This window comes from Achroia grisella, unplaced genomic scaffold (assembly GCF_030625045.1).
Source record: "Achroia grisella isolate CSIRO2021 unplaced genomic scaffold, CSIRO_AGI_Agris_v1 utg4577, whole genome shotgun sequence".
Classification (NCBI taxonomy): Eukaryota; Metazoa; Arthropoda; class Insecta; order Lepidoptera; family Pyralidae; genus Achroia; species Achroia grisella.
Window position 1 is genome coordinate 213,349 of NW_026712869.1, and position 20,867 is coordinate 234,215.

A 20,867-nucleotide genomic window follows, 5' to 3' on the forward strand; every position below is an offset into this window, starting at 1 on the left:
GCCTGCGCTAACGGTTTACGCTGGCGGGGCACCAGTGGAGGATGATAAGATGAGCATGAGGTCAGGTCAGTTAGCCCATCGTGATAAATTCACCAGTAATTTATCACGATGGTTTCCAGGGGGAACCACGTGGAGGTCAACCTGACATTGTACATTGATAGCAATGGGATCAATACACTTTACTTTACAATCCCCTTTCCCCCCCACGTTGGGGGCTAGTGTTACCAGATTTTTTTCAGCCTATAAGGGGCAAACTCTTAAATAGGCAAAACAGTACGGGAATTTAGTTTTTTACCCGGGACAAATAAAAAACAAAATTATATAGTGAATTTTTTTTTTATATATATATTTTTCAGAGGATCGAGTCAGTTTTAACATATTTTTATTGGTTTTAACATATTTACAAAAATCAATACAATTATAATCGTAATTAAAAACGGCCATCAACTCGCTTTTTATTAAATTATTATTTCTGTCTAGCGTAGATAGATCAATTTAATAATAAAAAATGCAACACGATTCGAATACGGGACAGAGTCAGTCCCGGGACATTTTAAACTAAGCCTAAAATACGGAGAAGGACGGAGGGACGTCCCGGGAAATACAGGACGTCTGCAACGCTATTGGGGCCCCAATGGCCGGGGGCCCCGTAATTGATACTGCAGATACGGCGGCAGATACGCCCCTGGTTCTTAAGTAATGGTTTTATTCACTGAGCAAATGACCAGTTTGGTGTACTTACATTAGTAGCAAGCTACTTGGCGCTTTGAAAGAATGGTGAACCTAATGGCCATTGTCTAGACTAGGGGTAGATATCTGATGACGGTCCATCGTCCGAGCATCATTCAAGTACGGTGAATATAAAAAAGGTTTTCTTAATCTATCTATTTGCGATTATACACATAGATATTAACATAATTGCAATAAGTTATAACTTATTTAAATAACAATGGTTGCTCAACTCCAACATAATTGTACCCAGGGCCGGGGCTAGGGTCCTCAGCGCCCGCATGCAATTTTTATCCTAGGTTTATGTCTCCGTATTCATAGATTATTTATTATAATTTATTTAGTATTGTATAGATTCTATATTTTAATAAAATTATAGTATACTAGCTTTTCCCCGCGGATTCGCTCGCGTTAATTTATCCCCTTAGGGGTGGAATTTATCAAAATCCTTTCTTAGGGGATGGCTACATCATAGTAGCTTTATGCATGCAGTCTCAGCCCGATCGGTTTAAAATTTCCTACAAACTTTCATCCCCTTGGGGGTAGAATTAATCAAAATCCTTTCTTAGCCTACGTCATAACATCTACTTGCATGCCAAATTTCAGCTCGATCCGTCCAGTGGTTTGAGCTGTGCGTTGATAGATTACTGTCAGTCACCTTTGAGTTATATATATATAAAACCACAAAAAATAAAAATAACATAACCTTCGATAATACACATCTTTTTAGTTTTTTTTTATATTATTGTTAAAGTTTAGATTGCAATGTAAACTAAACATAAGATGCTATAAGTAACCATTAATGTAGTTAAGTATATTACTCACAACAATATTGATGTTTTTAGTAAATTTAGTGTAAGAATATTTTTTACGATCTTGTATCCAAAGCCGCAAAACAATACAGAAAGCGGTACTCTACTGTCAGCGGGCAACAAGTGTCAAGTGTCAGAGTGACGCTTGGATCGGAAGGTCTTACCGCGCCGCTATGAACAGCGTCTTATGTTTATTGTTAAATAAATTGTAAAATTAGTTAATATCGACAAAATTTTTGTGTAACAAGTGCGTGTACTGTCATAAACATGTTGATTTTATTCGAGACCCCGGGAGGTTACGCTATTTTCAAGGTAAGACAACACGTGTTGATCCTAACCTCCAACGCCGAATGGTTTATTTTATTTCTCTCAGTAAATGCTGTATTAAATGACAATACGAACATATAGATCATATATTTGATTCAGAAACTACGTTTGCACGATCTGAATATATCCATTTACATTTCTATAACGTTTATTTAACAGTATTATCACTGAACACAAACATATACCACGTTAATTTTATACATCAATTTGATAGAAAATGCATGTGTAAATATAAATATAAGTGCACTAGCACTTATAAAACATCTAGATTATTTGCAAAAAGGATATAATCCTCAAATATCTTAACACACAGTAGAATTTATTAAATTATTTTTTAATTGCTGTAAACTAAGCAAAAGTATTTTGTTAAAAATCTAAAACCTTTGTAAAGATTGCCCTCAGTGGGCAAGCATCATACGTAACTTATATTTACTAATATTATATATAGCCAGAACAGTAAATATAGTAAATGTTAGGACTTATAATAATAATTAATATACAAAATGTGTAGGAATGTCTACATAATAGCTAAACTTTGCAGTAGTCCGGCCATAGTGTTACTAGTATATTGTCTTTTTTATATCTCCAAAGAACATATCCCTACTACCAGTTAGGATAACTACCCAAATTTATATGCACCTAAGTAAATAGCATTCATTATCTATACATATAAATAAAATTGGAGTGTCTTGTCTGTTTGTAATATTGAAATAACCATTTTTTACTACATGCATATGAATATAAATACTGTACATACACCGAAATATCATTTTTTAGAATTTTTGTTTGTCTGTCTGTCTGTTTGTTCTGGCTAATCTCTGAAATGGCTGGACCAATTTTGACGGGTCTTTTTTTTGGCAGGTAGCTGATATAATAAGGAGTGACTTAGGCTACTTTTATTTTAGAAAATATAATTTTAAAAAAGGATTTTAACTTTATTTTAATAAAAATAAAGTTAAATTCCAAGTTGCGGGTACAGCTACGACTATATAAATATAGTTTTATAATTAACAAGCTGCTCCATACAACTGTTACCATATCATGCCTACTCGACATTTATTATTATATTTCGCCCAAGTAACATATCTTTTTAAATTATAGTCTATATGTTATTCTGATGCATAAGCTATATTACTGTAAAATTTGAAGAAAGACCCAGTGGAAGTCATGGATGGCTTTAATAATTAATTTTAACATATATACATACAGCATACTGTTGTCTGTGTGTTCGCTGTTAGTTGTAGTTAGTATAATTTTTGTCAGTTGTGTTCCGAGATATATCAACTTTACATATAAATATTATTAATCTCGTGTCACAATGGTAGTTACCATACTCCCAAATGGCTTGATTGATTTTTATGAAATTTATATGCATTCACTAGCTGTACATGCGACTTCGTCCGCATGCAATTTAAAAGTTACTCCTTATTACATCAGCTACCTGCCAAAAAAAGTCCCGTCAAAATGGGTCCAGTCGTTTCAGAGATTAGCTGGAACGAACAGACAGACAAACAAAAATTGTAGAAAATGTTACTTTGATTTATGTACTGTACCGTGTTTATATTCATATGCATGTAGTAAAAAACGGCTATTTAAATATTACAAACAGACACTCCAATTTTATTTATATATATAGATTATGCTAGTGTTAGTTGTCAAAGTGTGGGATATACAGTATATGGAAATGTCTTCAACATAAAATGTTATGTTCAATATTTAAGAACAGAATGTATTAGATGCCTAACAAGTGTGTCTCGCCTAATGTAGTTTACTCAACAATGGACTGTATTTATATATATAAAAAAATTTCTTGTTAGTTGTCAAAGGATGCCTACGTCATAACATCTACATAAAATGCATGTCAAATTTCAAGATCAGAGTGGTTTGGGCTGTGTGTTGATAGATAACTATGTCAGTCACCTTTGAGTTAATTTTTATATACATTTTACCAATGGACTGCTCAATAATATCCATAACAATAAATGCCCTTTATTAATGACTGATTTTCACATTAACTATTATAATTGTTTTAGTTACTGGATGAATCAAAATTATCACAAATTGATGATTTGTATCAAGAATTCAACACACCTGAAGGAGCATCTTCTGTGTAAGATATTTTTTCTTATTTTTATTAACAATTACAATGTAATACATAATTATAATTATAAACGAATATATTTTATGGAGTAGTATATCGTACATATAATGTTATAAAATAGAGCCCTTACAATTTGCAAAATTCAATTATTTAATTTAAATCAAAAATATTTAAAAGTAACTTAAATAAATTTTTATTTATTTAAGTTACTTTTAAATATTTTTCATAGGACACTAAAATTCAAGATGCTAAAGTGTTACCAGCTTCAAAAAGTCGTCAATTTAATAATATTATTATCATCATTGCCTTGCCTTTATCCCATTATTTGTGGTCGGCGCAGTATGTCATTCTCTTCCACTGCTCTCTATCGGTCGTCATATCTGAGCATACTCTTCTTTTATTCATATCATCTTTCACACAATCCATCCATCTTTTCTTAGGGCGTCCCCTCCCTTTACATCCATCCACATTCATATTATTATTATATTTAAAATATTATTTCAGTGTAAAGTTAAAGAACTTTGTCAAGTTTGAGGACACAACACAGGCTTTAGCAGCCACCACGGCAGCTATCGAGGGCAAAATATCCAAGCCATTGAAAAAAGCCCTCAAGAAGTATGTCAGCAAAGAGGTACAGGAGCAGCTACTGGTCGGGGATGCCAAACTCGGGAGTGCCATTAGGGAAAAGTTTGACTTACAGTGTGTATCCAATAGTAATGTTCAAGAATTGTTGAGATGCATCAGATCACAAATGGATAACCTGCTGGCCGGACTCCCAAAGAAGGAGATGACTGCCATGGCCCTCGGTCTAGCTCACTCCCTCTCCAGATACAAATTGAAGTTCTCTCCAGACAAAATAGACACAATGATAGTCCAAGCGCAGTGTCTTCTAGATGATTTAGATAAAGAATTAAATAATTACATAATGAGATGCCGGGAATGGTACGGCTGGCATTTCCCCGAGCTCGGCAAGATTATAACCGACAACACATTGTTTGTTAAGGTCGTCAAACTAATCGGCACTCGAGACCACGCTTCCAACACAGACTTGTCAGATATCCTTCCCGAAGATTTGGAAGAGAAAGTCAAAGAGGCTGCCGAGATTTCAATGGGAACAGAGATCTCTGATGATGATATAGTGAACATACAAAATCTGTGTGATGAGATAATCTCAATAAATGACTATAGAACACATTTGACGGACTACTTGAAGGCCAGGATGATGGCTATGGCTCCAAATTTAACTGTTCTAATAGGGGAGCATATCGGTGCTAGATTAATAGCTCATGCGGGGTCGTTAATGAATTTAGCAAAACATCCAGCCTCCACGGTTCAGATATTCGGTGCGGAGAAAGCATTGTTCCGTGCTTTGAAAACAAAGAAGGACACGCCTAAATACGGTTTGATATACCACGCTCAGCTGGTAGGACAGTGTAGTACTAAGAACAAAGGAAAGATGTCCCGTATGCTGGCAGCTAAAGCCGCCCTGGCCACTAGAGTGGACGCTTTTGGCGAAGATGTGTCATTTGATCTCGGAGCTAAACATAAAGTGAGGTTAGAGAACAGGCTCAGGTTGCTGGAGGAGGGGAACTTGAGGAGGATCAGTGGCACTGGCAAGGCCAAGGCTAAGTTCGAGAAATATCACAGTAAGAGGTGAGTGCATTAATTTTAAATATTTTTTTATGTAACCCACCTGGTGGTAAGTGGTCACCGTCGCATTTATACATGAACAGCACTATAGACTATACTATGTATGTAGTTGTTTTGTGTGGTAGGGACAGTGATAAAAAATAAGACGTGCAAAAGAAGCCGGATGGTCCTATGTGAATTAATGATTTTGAGTTTAATTTTATACATGTTTTGGTTAACACGTTGACTGTTAACTACGAAATAACTCGTAGATTGCGTTCTTTTATAGTAGTTAGCCTACTAGTGATATAGCCCTGTATTGAGTTGTCATTTTTATTTAGCTATGACTAAACTTTGGATAGATCAATATTAATATCGATAAACAAGTTCAGGCAAAAGGACAAAAAGCAATGTTGGCTTGCTTGAACAGAAATATTAATAAAAAACGAACAAAAAGTATAATATTAAAAAATTCTACTTCTAGACTAACTCAAGAAATATTTTTTTATAAACTGAATATTTTATTGTCCTGGAACTTTTTGAAAAACACATTTTTAATGCTATTTGATGATTACTATGAACTAGAATTAGAGTTTTTAATAATATTCTGAAAATTGTCGTGGTAGTCAACGAGTTAAGAATTATATTCTACACTAGTTAACTAACTACTAGGTTACCTACTAAGTTACTAGGAAGGCAGGCTAACAATGCCTTCCTAAACAAGTTTTTGCTTCACGTATTAATTTTGTGTCAGAAATATATATAGAAATAATCTTTATTCCAATAAACTTAATACAAACACTTTTGAATAGTCAAGTTTAGATTCTACCTCTCATTCGGAACGCAGACTAGAAGAATAAATAAATATATCTGTTCACAAGATAACCATTTTTAATAAGCACAATCATACATCATATTCCTACTGGAATATTTAGTGAGTTACAACGAATTTACTTTTGAAGTAGTATAACGCAGTTAAGTGTGTTGAGTACTCATACTCGGACACGTCGAGGGGGATTGTTAGTAATGTGGACTCATGACCCCATTACTAGCAATGTACCATGTCAGGTTGACCTCCACGCGGTTTCCCCTGGAAACCACCGTGATAAATTTCTGGTAAATATGTCACGATGGCCTAACTGACCTGACCTCTTGTTCGTCTTATCCTCCACTGGTGCCTCGCCAGTGTAAACCGTTAGCGCAGGCGGGTGCACCATACGATTATCATCCATAAAAAAAATTAAGTTACTAGGTTCTACACTAGTTAAAATTGTACTATTATAAATTACCCTTGAAGTTGTGTTGTCGCCAATATGTTATTTGTCTTGCTAATTATCGTCTCACACACAGCTTAATGGACGCATAACGACAGCAGTGTGTGCTAGAAACGATATATACTTCCTTCTCTTTTCCATATACTATACTGCATCTATCTAAATTCAAATTCAAAATATCTTTATTCATATAGGTTTATAACAGATTCTCATGATATATCAAATCTACTATCAGTTCGGAATGATTTCGAGATGAGAAGAACTGACTAGAAACTCAGCTCGTATTCTTTTTAAATAAATGTTGCACATGTTTACATAATACAGAGTATTTTTTCATTTATTTTTAAAATGAATCTGTATCTTATCTTTATATATACATCTATACATATAAATAAAATTATTGAAGTGTCTGTTTGTAATATTGAAATAACCGTTTTTTACTACATGTAAATGCGGTATATACACCAAAATAATATTTTTTACAATTTTGTCTTGTCTGTCTGTCTGTTTGTTCAGGCTAATCTCTGAAATGGCTGGACCAATTTTGACGGGACTTTTTTTTTGGCAGGTATCCGATGTAATAAGGAGTAACTTAGGCTACTTTTATTTTAGAAAAATCCTTTAATTTTAGAAAAATAAATTAAATTTCACGCGGACGAAGTCGCGGGAACAGCTATTACATAAATACTATAAGTATCTAATTGAAGTATTGCGCAAAGTCTATTGCTCACTAAGCGAATACTTAAGTAACAAACGTGCTGGCAATAGTTGTTCATGCACGAGATTTTCATTTAATTTTAGACATAGACACCTATATAAATATACATTGCAAATAAAGTGGATTTAAAAAAAAAGAATTTGAGTTTCTTGCCATTTCATTTCAATTGTATATGTATGTATACTGAACTGGATGTGAGGGAAAAATATTAATAGAATTTTAATTTCCATTTCATTTCATTTATTCATAACAATTTACATTGTGTTGAGTTTTATTACATATCATAATTTTAATTAATTAATTATATGTCTAAAATAAGTCTACAAAAAACTAGACGTTCGTAAACGCGATTAAAATGAATAAATTATATTTGATTTATTATGTATGTTTGTGAACAGTGACGTGTTCCACTACCCGGTGGACCAGGACAACACCATCGAGAAGAAGTCCTTCAAGAGGGAGCACTCACCAGAGGAGGAGCAGGGCGCCGCCAAGAAGATCAAGTTGGAGGATGGTGTTAATAATGTAATTATTAATATTTTTATGAGGTTTTTAGGACGATGTGGAGCGAGAGCAGATGGCACTCCAAACCAAAGGAAGGACTTATAGAATAGAATATCCTTTATTCAAATAAACTCAATTTAAGCAATTTTGAATAGTCATAACATTTTTTTTAATCTACCGCTCATTCGGAAAGCTGTCTTATCATAAAAAGAACGAGCAAGAAACTTGTGTGTTGCTCTTTTAAATAATTCTTGTAAGTTTACATTATTCAAGTCGAAACGTGTGAATAACCCAAAATATAAATGTATACATACATAAATAAAATTGGAGTGTCTGTTTGTAATATTGAAATTTTACTAATAATAATATAAATACGGTACATATACCAAAATAATATTTTTAACAATTTTTGACTGTCTGTCTGTTTGTTTGTTCCGGCTAATCTCTGAAATAGCTGGACCGATTTTGACGGGACTTTTATTGGCAGTTAGCTGATGTAATAAGGAGTAACTTAGGCTACTTGTAATTTAGAAAAAAAAAATCCACACGGAAGAAGGCATGGGAACAGCTAGTTTTAATATATCATTTTTATGTGTTGTTTCTACTAACATATTATTATTAAAATTGAATGTTTAACTATATTCCTTTAAAACAGGGCACCACACCCAAGAAAGAGAAAAAATCTGAAACAAACGTCGAAGAGGACGGCGCAGACGACGTAGATGGAGTTGCGCCGACTTCAGAGAAGAAGAAAAAGAAGAAGAAGAAACGCTCACAGTCCGGGGGGGAGGCTGCAGAAGCAGACCAGACTATAGCTGAGGTGGACACGTCCGCACACGTCGAGACACCCAAAAGTGAGAAGAAAAAGAAGAAAAAACGGCAGTCGCAAGTAGAAGAGGAATAAAGTTCTCATACCTCATGTGGGAGTTGTTATTTGTTAAGATTGTTCATAATGAAATCTGGTAACTTCACGGCAGGGATGTTATCGATATGAAATTTCGGATACGGATAGGTTTCGGATATAGGAATGATTATTATACCGGATACAGATATGAAATTATTTCGGATTATCCGTTAATTTCGGTTACGGATATTTATTTTTTAAGGAATTTCAAAAGCAAAATACTAATAACTAATAAAATTGTTACATAACGTGTCTTAATTAAGCTCCGCTCCTATCCGATATCCGAAACTTATTTCGGATTCGGTTACAGTTATGGAGCTCCCTAACATTCCTGCTTCACGAATATCTGTTGTTTTTCAAAAGACGTTTGATGGGTATTTCCGAATCGATACAATATTGGAACTTTCTAGAAAACGGTTTATTCCTTCTTAAAATTTCTGCAATGCTTTTGCAATTCCCCTGGCGTTGCCGGTGAGCCGCAAGCTCGTTTGTCCCCTGTGCTATAAAAAGAGAGTATCAATATCTGCATTATTGTGTAATATTGACAGTGCTTTGTAAGAGATCCAAAATATTAAATGCGAAAATTATCTGGAAAGTTCTATCTATACATATACATGAAATTGCAGTGTCTGTTTGTAACATTGAAATGACCGTTTTTTACTACATGCATATGTATATAAATACGGTACATAAACCAAAATAACAGTTTTGTCAGTCTGTCTATCTGTTTTGGGTAATCTCTGAAATGGCTGGATCGATTTTGACGGGGCTTTTTTTTGGCAGGTAGCTGATGTAATAAGGAGTAACTTGGCTACTGTTATTTTAGAAAAATAAAGTTAATTCCACGGCATCGCGGGTACAGCTAGTATAAATTAAAAATGGTATATAAACTTTAATGCATACACAATAGAGTACATTGTTCTATGACTAACTTCTGCCTGCGACTTTATTCGTGTTGTATTAAGATTGGATATTAGCAGATAATGAGGACGTTACGAGGCTTCAGTTTGAACTCTTTTAATCCCACCTGCCTGTCGCAACAGGTTCCTCGCAGATTATAAATAACTGATCGGAATCTCTTTCAGGGATAAATTCACTTGTATCAATTGGTACACTACATATTCATTTTGGTGCACACTATATGTATAGTGTATTTCAGTATTTGGAGAGGCGTGTAAATAACATTTGGGTTTCACTTCATATGTACCTAGCAATTAGGTACGCGGATGACTCATGGATATACCTACTAATTATACTCCTCAAAGGTTCTTCAATAGAACCAAAGGCCACTGAAAAACGTAATGCAAAACACCACTGATCTTGATCATGTCTCGGGGGCACTTCACACGCTGTACAGGTGCCGGGTCACGAGCCTCCAGCAACAATTGTTTGAGTTCAAATCACCAGAGCTTGACGTAATTATCCACAACTCCAGCTCACGCGGACACTAGGCTAAATACAGCTTTTTAGGGTCTATTTTCAGTATATCACGAAGGAATATTAATTTACAATGCAAATATGCGTCAGTTTCTTTTCTCTTGCACGCAAGGTGCAAGTTAATTTGCCATATTTTGAAGAGAGGCGGGAACCAGTCACAGCTCCGACAGTAACGCTTCATTAGTTCACGCATTGAACTATTCCCGCAAGGAAATTCAAAGTAGAAAGTGTTAACAATACGCCAGCACAGATGGCGCTAGTGGTATTTTGAATTGCCTCTGGGGCATCAAATTAGTAGTAATTTTTGTAATGAATCAAATCTTACGCGCACGACCAGTATTCATATACACTGGACCCCTTGTAATCCGACATTGTCTATTATTTATTTTTGAATATTTTTTTGAAAATCTTCGCTAATACATGACTTAAGAAATTTGAACCTGTGCATCATCATTGTTGTACTCGACGCGTAGGGTATTGTTTTGATGATTATGAATGATTAGTTTGAATTTCACTACTTATATGTGATGAAGATAGCCGTGCAGTATAGCATGTTCATTGTTTACTGTTTATTTATTGTATTACGTATCAGCTCTGAAGAGAAAGCACAAAACACTGACAGTTAAAGAACAATGTGATATTCTAGACCGTCTAAATCGTAACGACTCTTTTAGTAGTTCACATACATAATGTATCAGTATCAGTATGATTTGTACTTCAGAGTGCATATACATACATACATATATAAACATACATATATTATAACATAGGATCTTTGCAAAATGATTTGTCGGATTACAAGGATCTTTAATTTGTCGCATTACAAGGTACTCTTTTGTAAAAAATTATGGACCTTAGGGGACCCTTAGGTAGTACTCTATAATCCGACAAATTAGATCGTCCGACACTGCCCTGCAAAACGTAAGTCGGATAACCGGGGGTCCACTGTATTTTTATATATGACAGTAATACAATACATAGGTAAGGGAGAGTACATAAATTACGTGAGGTGTTTTTTTTTTAATTTTCTGTCCCTCGCTCCCCCCCTAGTGAGATGTCGTGACATTTTATTCAACCCCCGCCCATTCCCCAATCACACGTGAGATTTTTCAAAATGTCGATTTCTTACGTAAACGCGTTGGATTGTTGTTGTAAAAAGAAAAAAAATTGCTTCGTACTGTTATTTACGACTAGTTAAAACTAGCAATCAATATTGCTGAGAGTTATAAGTGTAATAAGCATGCACAATCTGGATTAAATGAACCAAACAGTATTTTTTTCGTTTCAATCAGAAAAAAAATTGCGTGATATTTGCCGGCCGACCGGGGGGTTGAGGGGGGGGGGGCTCACCCCCTTAAACATCTCACGTAATTTAAGGACGCCCCCTATAATAAGCCATTTTTTAAGATATTAAGTCTGTCGTTATGATTTTCGCCTAAGATATTATGTACAAGTATAAAATCTGTTTATGTACATGTGACATGTAGAAAATATTGTTTACTTGCGTCAAAATAAAGATGCAAAATTAAAAACAAATATACTAGTATAAGCGTATTGTGAAAGTTACTTGGGCGCGTGTCGTTTTATATGTAACTATAGGTTATAAATCGTTATGAATGTTCATATAAGAGGAATATTAAAAAAATATTTTAAGTAATGCATCTTTTTTTTTATTTTAATTTATTATGTCACCAGCAAGGTTTATAATAGCGGTGCCCGCGGTTATTATATAATCTTATATGTAAAACTAACTTTTGCCAGCGGCTTCGCTCGCATTAATTTATCCCCTTAGGGGTGGAATTTATAATAATCCTTTCTTATGATTCCGACGTCATAGTAGCTTTACGCATGCAGTCTCAGCCCGATCGGTTTAAAATTGACAAAGTTTCGTACAAACTTTCATCCCCTTGGGGGTAGAATTAATCAAAATCCTTTCTTAGCGGATGCCTACGTCATAACATCTACCTGCATGCCAAATTTCAGCTCGATCCGTCCAGTGGTTTGGGCTGTGCGTTGATAGATCACTATGTCAGTCATCTTTGAGTTATATATATTTAGATTCTCGTGTCACAATGTTACTTACCATACTCCTCTGAAACGGCTTGACCGATTTTTATGAAATTTTATATGCATATTCAGTAGGACTGAGAATCGGCTACTATCTATTTTTCATACCCCTAAGTGATAAGGGTTGTCCACCCCTAACATTTATTTTTTATTTATATTCTTTTATTATGTCATTAAAAAATAAATTTTCACCCTTCTAGCATCAACCCCTATTTTTTAATAGCGATTTTATTTTATATGGCAAAACAACATTTGCTCAGCTAGTTTTAATATATAAATTTCAATAAAAATATAAATAAAGTGATATTCTGATGCAAGTTATAGATATTACAGTAAAGTCAGTCCTCATCACTGTAGCGTTATATATGTTGTGATGAGGTGTCGCTACATAATATATTATTTATTTTGACAGCCTCGGTGGTCTAGTGGTTTAGCACACCGCTTTACTATCCGATGGTCGTGGGTTCGATTCCTCGCACGGTGCAAACATTTGTATTCATGAGTATGATTGTTTGTATCGATCTGGGTGTGTTCTATGTATAATATGTATTTATTTACAAAAAAAATGTATGTCAGTTGATATAAATACTTGGATAAATTTTTTTTGATGATGATACAAGATGAATCACTAAAAAATGAATTATTATATAAAAAAATTCTGTCTATTAAAAAAGTAAATTATTACTTTCCCCCTCACACGAAGGTTTTTTTATATGGATGGTAATGGAATGGTGCACCCGCCTGCGCTAACGGTTTACGCTGGCGGGGCACCAGTGGAGGATGATAAGATGAGCATGAGGTCAGGTCAGTTATCACGATGGTTTCCAGGGGGAACCGCGTGGAGGTCAACCTGACATGGTACCTATATTGTTAGCAATGAGATATCGTCAGTCCACATTACTAACAATCCCCTTTGCCTAGGGGGCACGAAGGTAAGAAAAGTAAATTATTACTTACAGGTCTAAAGTGGAGGTAGAAATCACTAGAATACAATGCTTACAACCGACGTACGTTGAGGGCAAGGGGATTGTAAGTAATGTGTATTGATAACCCCATTGCTAGCAATGTACCATGTCAGGTCGACCTCCACACGGTTCCCCACCCCCTGGAAACCGTCTTGATAAATCTTGGTGAAATCATTTTGATAAATTTGTGGACTGACGAATTTGCTAACAATATCGATGGGCTGACTGACATCTGATAAATTCTTCTTATACCTCATGTTCATCCTATCCTCCACTGGTGCCCCGGCAGCGTATACCGTTAGCGCAGGCGGGTGCACCGTTCCGTAATCACCTAAAAAAATCCTCTTTCTTCATAATCTTCTTTAATATAATTTTATTCTTACTTACAATTTAAGTTTAAGTGTGTGAATACAAACTACCGATTAGCACTAATTCAATTAATTAATCAAATAGAAAAAATATTTAATACACAACTGGTCAAACTGGCGCAATGATGGCTGGCTCATCCGTCATACTCGTGAACGGGTGCTGCTTGTAGGGACTGGTCTGCTCTAATCACTATGACTGATTTCCTCTTATTAATTCTTTTACCAGTTGGTTATATATTCAATATTTTTTCTATTTGAGTATTTAATTGAATTAGTGCTAATTGGTGGTTTGTATTCACACACTTAAACTTAAAAATGTAAAGTAAGAATAAAATTATTTAAAAGAGCAACACGCAAGTTTCTTACTCGTTCTTCTTGTGATGAGACAGCTTTCCGATTAAAAAAATGTAATGACTATTCAAAAGTTTAATTGAATAAATGATTTTCTATTCTATTCTTCAATAAACATTTCAATCAAACATCTAACTACATAAGAACTTCGCAACACAAACAAGATGGTTACTGTAAAACATTACTAGGACATAAGTAGGTACTTATAAAATATTGAAGTTTGAACGTAACTTACACGGCAGTTCACTACAACCGCGATACCATCCACGTCACAACTAATAAAAGTTGTCCCGTGGCGGGGGGTGTAGGGGGGTGGGGGTGGGGGTCGACAATCGTACACACGGATCACTATTCCTCCTGGCATTGTCTCATTACACGTGATTGAGTTTGAACACACAGTGTAGCTACACACAGTATGTCAATTAAATTAAATAAAAGCCGAAATCTAATTATATATAACTCAAAGGTGACTGACATAGTGATCTATCAACGCACAGCCCAAACCACTGGACGGATCGAGCTGAAATTTGGCATGCAGGTAGATGTTATGACGTAGGCATCCGCTAAGAAAGGATTTTGATTAATTCTACCCCCAAGGGGATAAAATAGGGGATGCAAGTTTATATGAAACTTTGTCAATTTTAAACCGACCGGGCTGAGACTTTGCATGCTACTATGACTTCCCCTAAGAAAGGATTTTGATAAATTCCACCCCTAAGGGGATAAAGCGAGCGAAGCAGCGGGCAAAAGCTAGTAATAATAATAAAATTTATTTATTCCATTCCATTATAAGTATTCACAAAATTGTTTTAACAATGAACATTCTGTAAATGTAACAATATAAGAGAATGGAACGGAACCTGTGCTACAGAATTCCGCCGCCGCACTCGGCTCATGGGTAATCAGACAGTCTACAACTTTTGAGTAGAATTAGAAAAAATCAGACTAGACAACAAAGTACTATATACGATTATCATTGTGTAAATACAGCGTATGATTGCTGTTGAATGAATTATATTTTAACACTCGTATATATTTTTATGTTTATTGTTCTGTTTTCAGAAGACTTTCAGTCTCTTCATATGATTTTTTTGTAAATATTTAATAACGTTTGCAGTTGTACCGAGATTCATCGTATATATTAGTAAATTTTGCATTATTACTAAAATTTGCATCACTATATCACAATAGTATACCGAAATAGCGAAGAAATATAACTATTGTTGTCACCAAAATATTTTGATCTACTGTTCAATGAACAGCCTGTGGCATGTTCGCCGTGTCGCTTCCTTCCAACGACAGATGTTTCTCGACTTCACTGAGTACACGACCCGATACTTAACAAACATGTTGCGACTTTGTCGGACGACAACTGTTAGTCGCAATATTTGGCCTCGTTCAAAACTAGTCGCAACAACTTTAAGATTTGATCGATAAGGGACAGTGTTCGTGTCGTAAGGGATTTTGAGTAAGCGTATTAGTTTGTAATCTGAAACGTTGGACAATATTGTTATTGTGACGGGAGTGAGGACTCGAGGTCCACGGGGTATATACGGCTGACTGAAGTTATCAATTCATTCCCCGTAATAATCGACACTTAGTTTTTTTTATGGATGATAATGGAATGGTGCATCCGCCTGCGCTAACGGTTTACGCTGGCGGGGCACCAATGGAGGATGATAAGATGAGCATGAGGTCAGGTCAGTTAGCCCATCGTGACAAGTTCACCAAGAATTTATCACGATGGTTTCCAGGGGGAACCGCGTGGAGGTCAACCTGACATGGTAAATTGCTAGCAATAAGATCATCAGTCCACATCAGGACACCTAGTTGAGGAAAGTTACTTAAAATAAGGCAAATTGTATCAGTTATCTAGTACCCATAACACGAGCTTTAGCTAGCTTAACTTGTGTCTAGGTCTAGATGGTGCAGTGTGAATTGTCCTGAGATTATTATTATTATTTTATTATGTGCTAATCCGTACTACCATAAATAACGGCTTCGGTGATCTAGTGGTTTAGCACACCGTCTTATTCCGATGGTCCCAGGTTCGATTCCTTATACGGTACAAACATTTGTCTTCGTGAGTATGGTTGTTTGTATCGGTCTGGTCTGTCTGTATGTATATTATGTATTTGTATTAATCGTCTAGTACCCAAATTACAGGGCCTACTTAAATTATATAGACAGTAGTAAATATAGGTCTTACAGTGGTGGTATTCTTAAAGTCAAGCCCTAAATACCAAATATGGAGCTCGACCTCGAAGTCTATGACCGTTGACCACGATATGGGGTCCTGGTGGCGGCGCTCGTTGGGGCCCATGGAAACAGAGGACCTCCGACTTCTCGAGCGCTACTTGGACCCTAACCTCCTAATTCTGCCGACAACAAGTGCTAAAACATGAGTTCTAGGTTGTATCGTGTTTACTTGTAAACCGTATTAAGTCGCGAGGCGGCCATCAGCGAGGAGCTCCCAACAAAGACTTCAGGATTAAACCGTTTAGTTTGTAAGCCCTCCCCACTGCACGGCCACTGAAACAAAGGAGATCTCGTTTTATGATAGTTTTACTTACAACAGCTAACAAAGAAAAGAAGTATTTATTGGTTTTAGTGTGTAGTTACTTGTGGTAGATAAAGAAACTAACTATTATCTATATATATAAATGAAATTGGAGTGTCTGTTTGTAATATTGAAATAACCGTTTTTACTGCATGCATATGAATATAAACATGGTACGGTACGGTACATACAAAATAACACTTTTTTTTAATTTTTATGGTTGTATGTTTGTTCCGGCTAATCTCTGAAATGACTAGACAGATTTCGACGAGACTTTTTTTTAAATTTAGAAAAATAAAGTTAAATTCCACGCGGACGAATTGTGTGTACAGCTAGTATTTACTAATAAATGAACTTTTAGTAAAATTTTCTTTGGAAGAGCATACATGTAAACGTAGGAAGGTAGCTGTAAATGACTCTTAAGTTGTAAAATATGTGTACAAAACGAAATATCAACAATCCGTACAAACAAGTCCGACCGCAGATTGGACCAACTCGATGATGAATTACATAAAAACTTTCATCCCCTATTTTATTTTATCTCCTTAAGGGTAAAAAATTTACACTCTGAATGTCATATTTATTTATATTTAATCAACAGCCTCAAAAATAAGTTTCAAGCTTCTAGCTTCATAAATGACGAATTTACGTAAATACTTTCATCCTCTATTTTATTTTACACTCTTAAGGATATTTTTTGACAAACTTTGAATGTCATATTTATTTATATTTAATCAACAGCCTCATAAACAAGTTTCAAGCTTCTAGCTTCAAAAATGACGACTCTTCCATACAACCTTTAGTCCCCCCTTTCAACTCTTTTTACACATTAAAAAGTAGCCTATGTCCTTTCTCAGAGTCTAGATAATCTGTGTATCAAATTTCATTTAAATCGGTTCAGTAGTTTTGACGCGAAAGCGAGACAGACAGCGTTACTATCGCTTTTATAATATTAAGTAAGGATTATATTATATTTTTAATGTTTTTAGTTTCAATTTTATATTAAGTTTATATTAATATAAGTTAGTATTTTTAATGGATTACTTTCATATATAAATATCATAATATGTAGCAATATATAATTTGTGTAACCCCTACGCAGACATTAACTTAATGCAGTGGGGGTGTCACAAATATTTTATGTTACAACTCGGCTCTCGCAAATACGGCTAACATATACCATGCCATTTATAATTTCAAGAATATCTCAGTTCACATATATATATATATATATACTAGCTGTCCCGGCAAACGTTGTTTTGCCATATAAATTAATAACGCTAGAAAAAAATAGGGGTTAATGATAGAAGGGTGAAAATTTAGGATTGTATATATTTTTGTATGTTGTATCATAAAAAAATAGAAACTAAAAATTTTGTCTAAATTATAAAAAAATAAAATTTAGGGGTGGACTACCCCTAACATTTAGGGGGAAGAAAAATAGATGCCGATTTCCAGATCTACTCAATACGCTCACAAATTTTCATGAGAATCGGTCAAGCCGTTTCGGAGGAGTATGGGAACGAAAATTGTGACACGAGAATTTTATATATAAGAAGATATGGTATACTCCCTGCAGCGGCCATGCCCCACACACATATTACGATCAATTTAACTGTACGTTATTTAGAACAAAAATAAGTTTGATCATAAATATTTTACCACACCAATCGATATCATTATCATTACATAGTATAAAACAAAGTTGCAGTCGCTGTCTGTCCCTATGTATGCTTAAATCTTTAAACTACGTAACGGATTTTGAAGCGGTTTTTTTTAATAGATAGAACGATTAGACGACGAAGAAGAATTTTTATATGTATTGTACATGTACACCCGTGCGAAGCCGGGGCGAGTAGCTAGTGCTGTATATAATGGGATTTAACGCACCATGGCCACGTTGTGTAACTAAATTGATTTATTGTCAGGCGCAGGGCGGAAATAAAAGAAATGGCTTCCACTACGCGATGAACTGACGGAAATTACATATATACACACATCTATACATATAAATAAAATTGGAGTGTCTGTTTGTAATATTGAAATAACCGTTTTTACTACATGCATATGAATATAAGTACGGCACATACACAAAAATAATATTTTTTACTATTTTTGTCTGTTTGTTCCGGCTAATCTCTGAAATGGCTGAACCGATTTTGACGGGACTTTTATTGGCAGGTAGCTGATGTAATAAGGAGTAACTTAGTAACTTAGATAACACAAGTCTGTTTATTTTGGAACTGGCTCTTGGGACAGTATGGAGCGCCTGACTACACTGATGTTTGAAGCTACGATTATCATTTACTATCAAATGGGCTGTATGTTTATTTGTCACAGTTGTATAAAAAAAGAATCATTTATAATAAGTCGAAAACACTAAATACACTTCTTTAGACTCCCGTCAATGTAATTAAACTAAAAAAAATTAAAGTACCTAACATGGTAATTTTTTTTTACATTTCATCGTGATTTTCCTATAATGATGTAATGAGATAATTGATAAATAGGATGTAACGAATGGCTCGCGCTGTCATCGGGCTGCTTTTAATCAACGTCTAATTTGTACTCGATTAATAACGAAATCTTTACTCGTAATGAAATTATATCAGACGCGTAATGAGGGGTCTGCTCCCGTTCCGGCAATAAACCTTAAGTGAGTCCCTTTGATTAATTAAAATGAATAGAGCACAAACGTTGCGTTGTTAAGTGACGCACTGACAGCGACGCGCACATCCACAGCCAGTTAGTTAACACACCGACTACAATAATATTACCATTTCACATTTAGAGTCTACTAGTTTTTCCCCTTATGAGTGGAATTTATCAAAATCCTTTCTTAGGGGATGCCTACGTTATAGTAGCTTTATACATGCAAAGTCTCAGCCCGGTCGGTTTAAAATTGACAAAGTTTCATACAAACTTTCATCCCCTATTTTATCCCCTTGGTACCCCCAAGGGGATGAAAGTTTAAATTAATGAAAATCCTTTCTTAGCGGATGGCCAAGTCATAACATCTACCTGCATGCCAAATTTCAGCCCGATCCGTCCAGTGGTATAGGCTGTGCATTGATAAATCACTATGGCAGTAAGTCACCTTTGAGTTATATATAAATAGATAGACTAGCAGTTACCCGCGGCTTCGCTCGCATTGAATCCATTAAATAATTTTCGAATATCATTATAATAGAAAACTTCATTACTGACTGCTTGATGGCGTTGAAGTAGCATCAACATAATGCTTTTATTATTTTTGTTTTTTATAAAAAAAAATGGCTATTATTTAATCAAAAATGTCCTATGTTCATTGTGATACCTCCAAGAACATGTGTACAAAATTTCATGATGATCGGTTTAGTAGTTTTTGCGTGAAAGCGTAACAGACATGCCTACTTTCACATTTATAATATTACTGGCTGTCCCGGCAAACGTTGTTTTGCCTTAAAATAAAAAAAAATAGGTGTGGACTACCCCTAACATTTAGGGGGATGAAAAATAGATGTTGGCCGATTCTCAGACCTACTCAATACGCTCACAAAATTTCATGAGAATCGGTCAAGTCGTTTCTGAGGAGTATGGGAACGAAAACTGTGACACGAGAATTTTATATATAACATAGTAAGGGTACTGGACCTCATCCTTGGGTCGCAAAAATACACATATTCGCACTGAGTGGTCCGCGTCGTCATTTTTAATGTTACTTCCATTTTTCTGCCAAAGAATTTAACTGACTTCCTGCTTTTGTGTTCCTAGAGGAATACAACCCTGGACTTTCGCAGTCAATGATGAATGACAATAGCAAAGAGTGGAACAGACTGTTCTTGGAGAAATACAACCCTGGTGATTTCAAGTCAAAGGTAAATAAGAATAGTCCTTCATACTGGATTCCGCCGTAATTTTTAATCAACAATTTTTAGTTACAATTCATGTATATAAATTACTTTGATCTCCAAATACTAAATATCAAATATTAATTCGCAAATTTATATCAGCATTACATAAATTTGACGGCCCCGGTGGTCTAGCGGTTTAGCACACCGCTTTACGTCCGATGGTCGCGGGTTCGATTCCTCGCACGATACAAACATTTGTATTTATGAGTATGATTGTTTATGTCGATC

At 35.2% G+C, this 20,867-nt stretch overlaps 1 protein-coding gene across 1 annotated transcript; it reads left to right on the top strand.

Moving 5' to 3' along the window:
* Positions 1-1,689: 1,689 nt before the first annotated feature.
* LOC131845173 (nucleolar protein 58) lies at positions 1,690-10,307 on the top strand. Its single transcript, XM_059194208.1, has 5 exons — positions 1,690-1,853; positions 3,902-3,978; positions 4,474-5,622; positions 7,989-8,115; positions 8,750-10,307. The coding sequence occupies exons 1-5, from the start codon at positions 1,809-1,811 to the stop codon at positions 8,996-8,998; spliced, it is 1,647 nt and encodes a 548-aa protein (XP_059050191.1). The 5' UTR covers positions 1,690-1,808; the 3' UTR covers positions 8,999-10,307.
* The last annotated feature ends 10,560 nt before the right edge of the window (positions 10,308-20,867 follow it).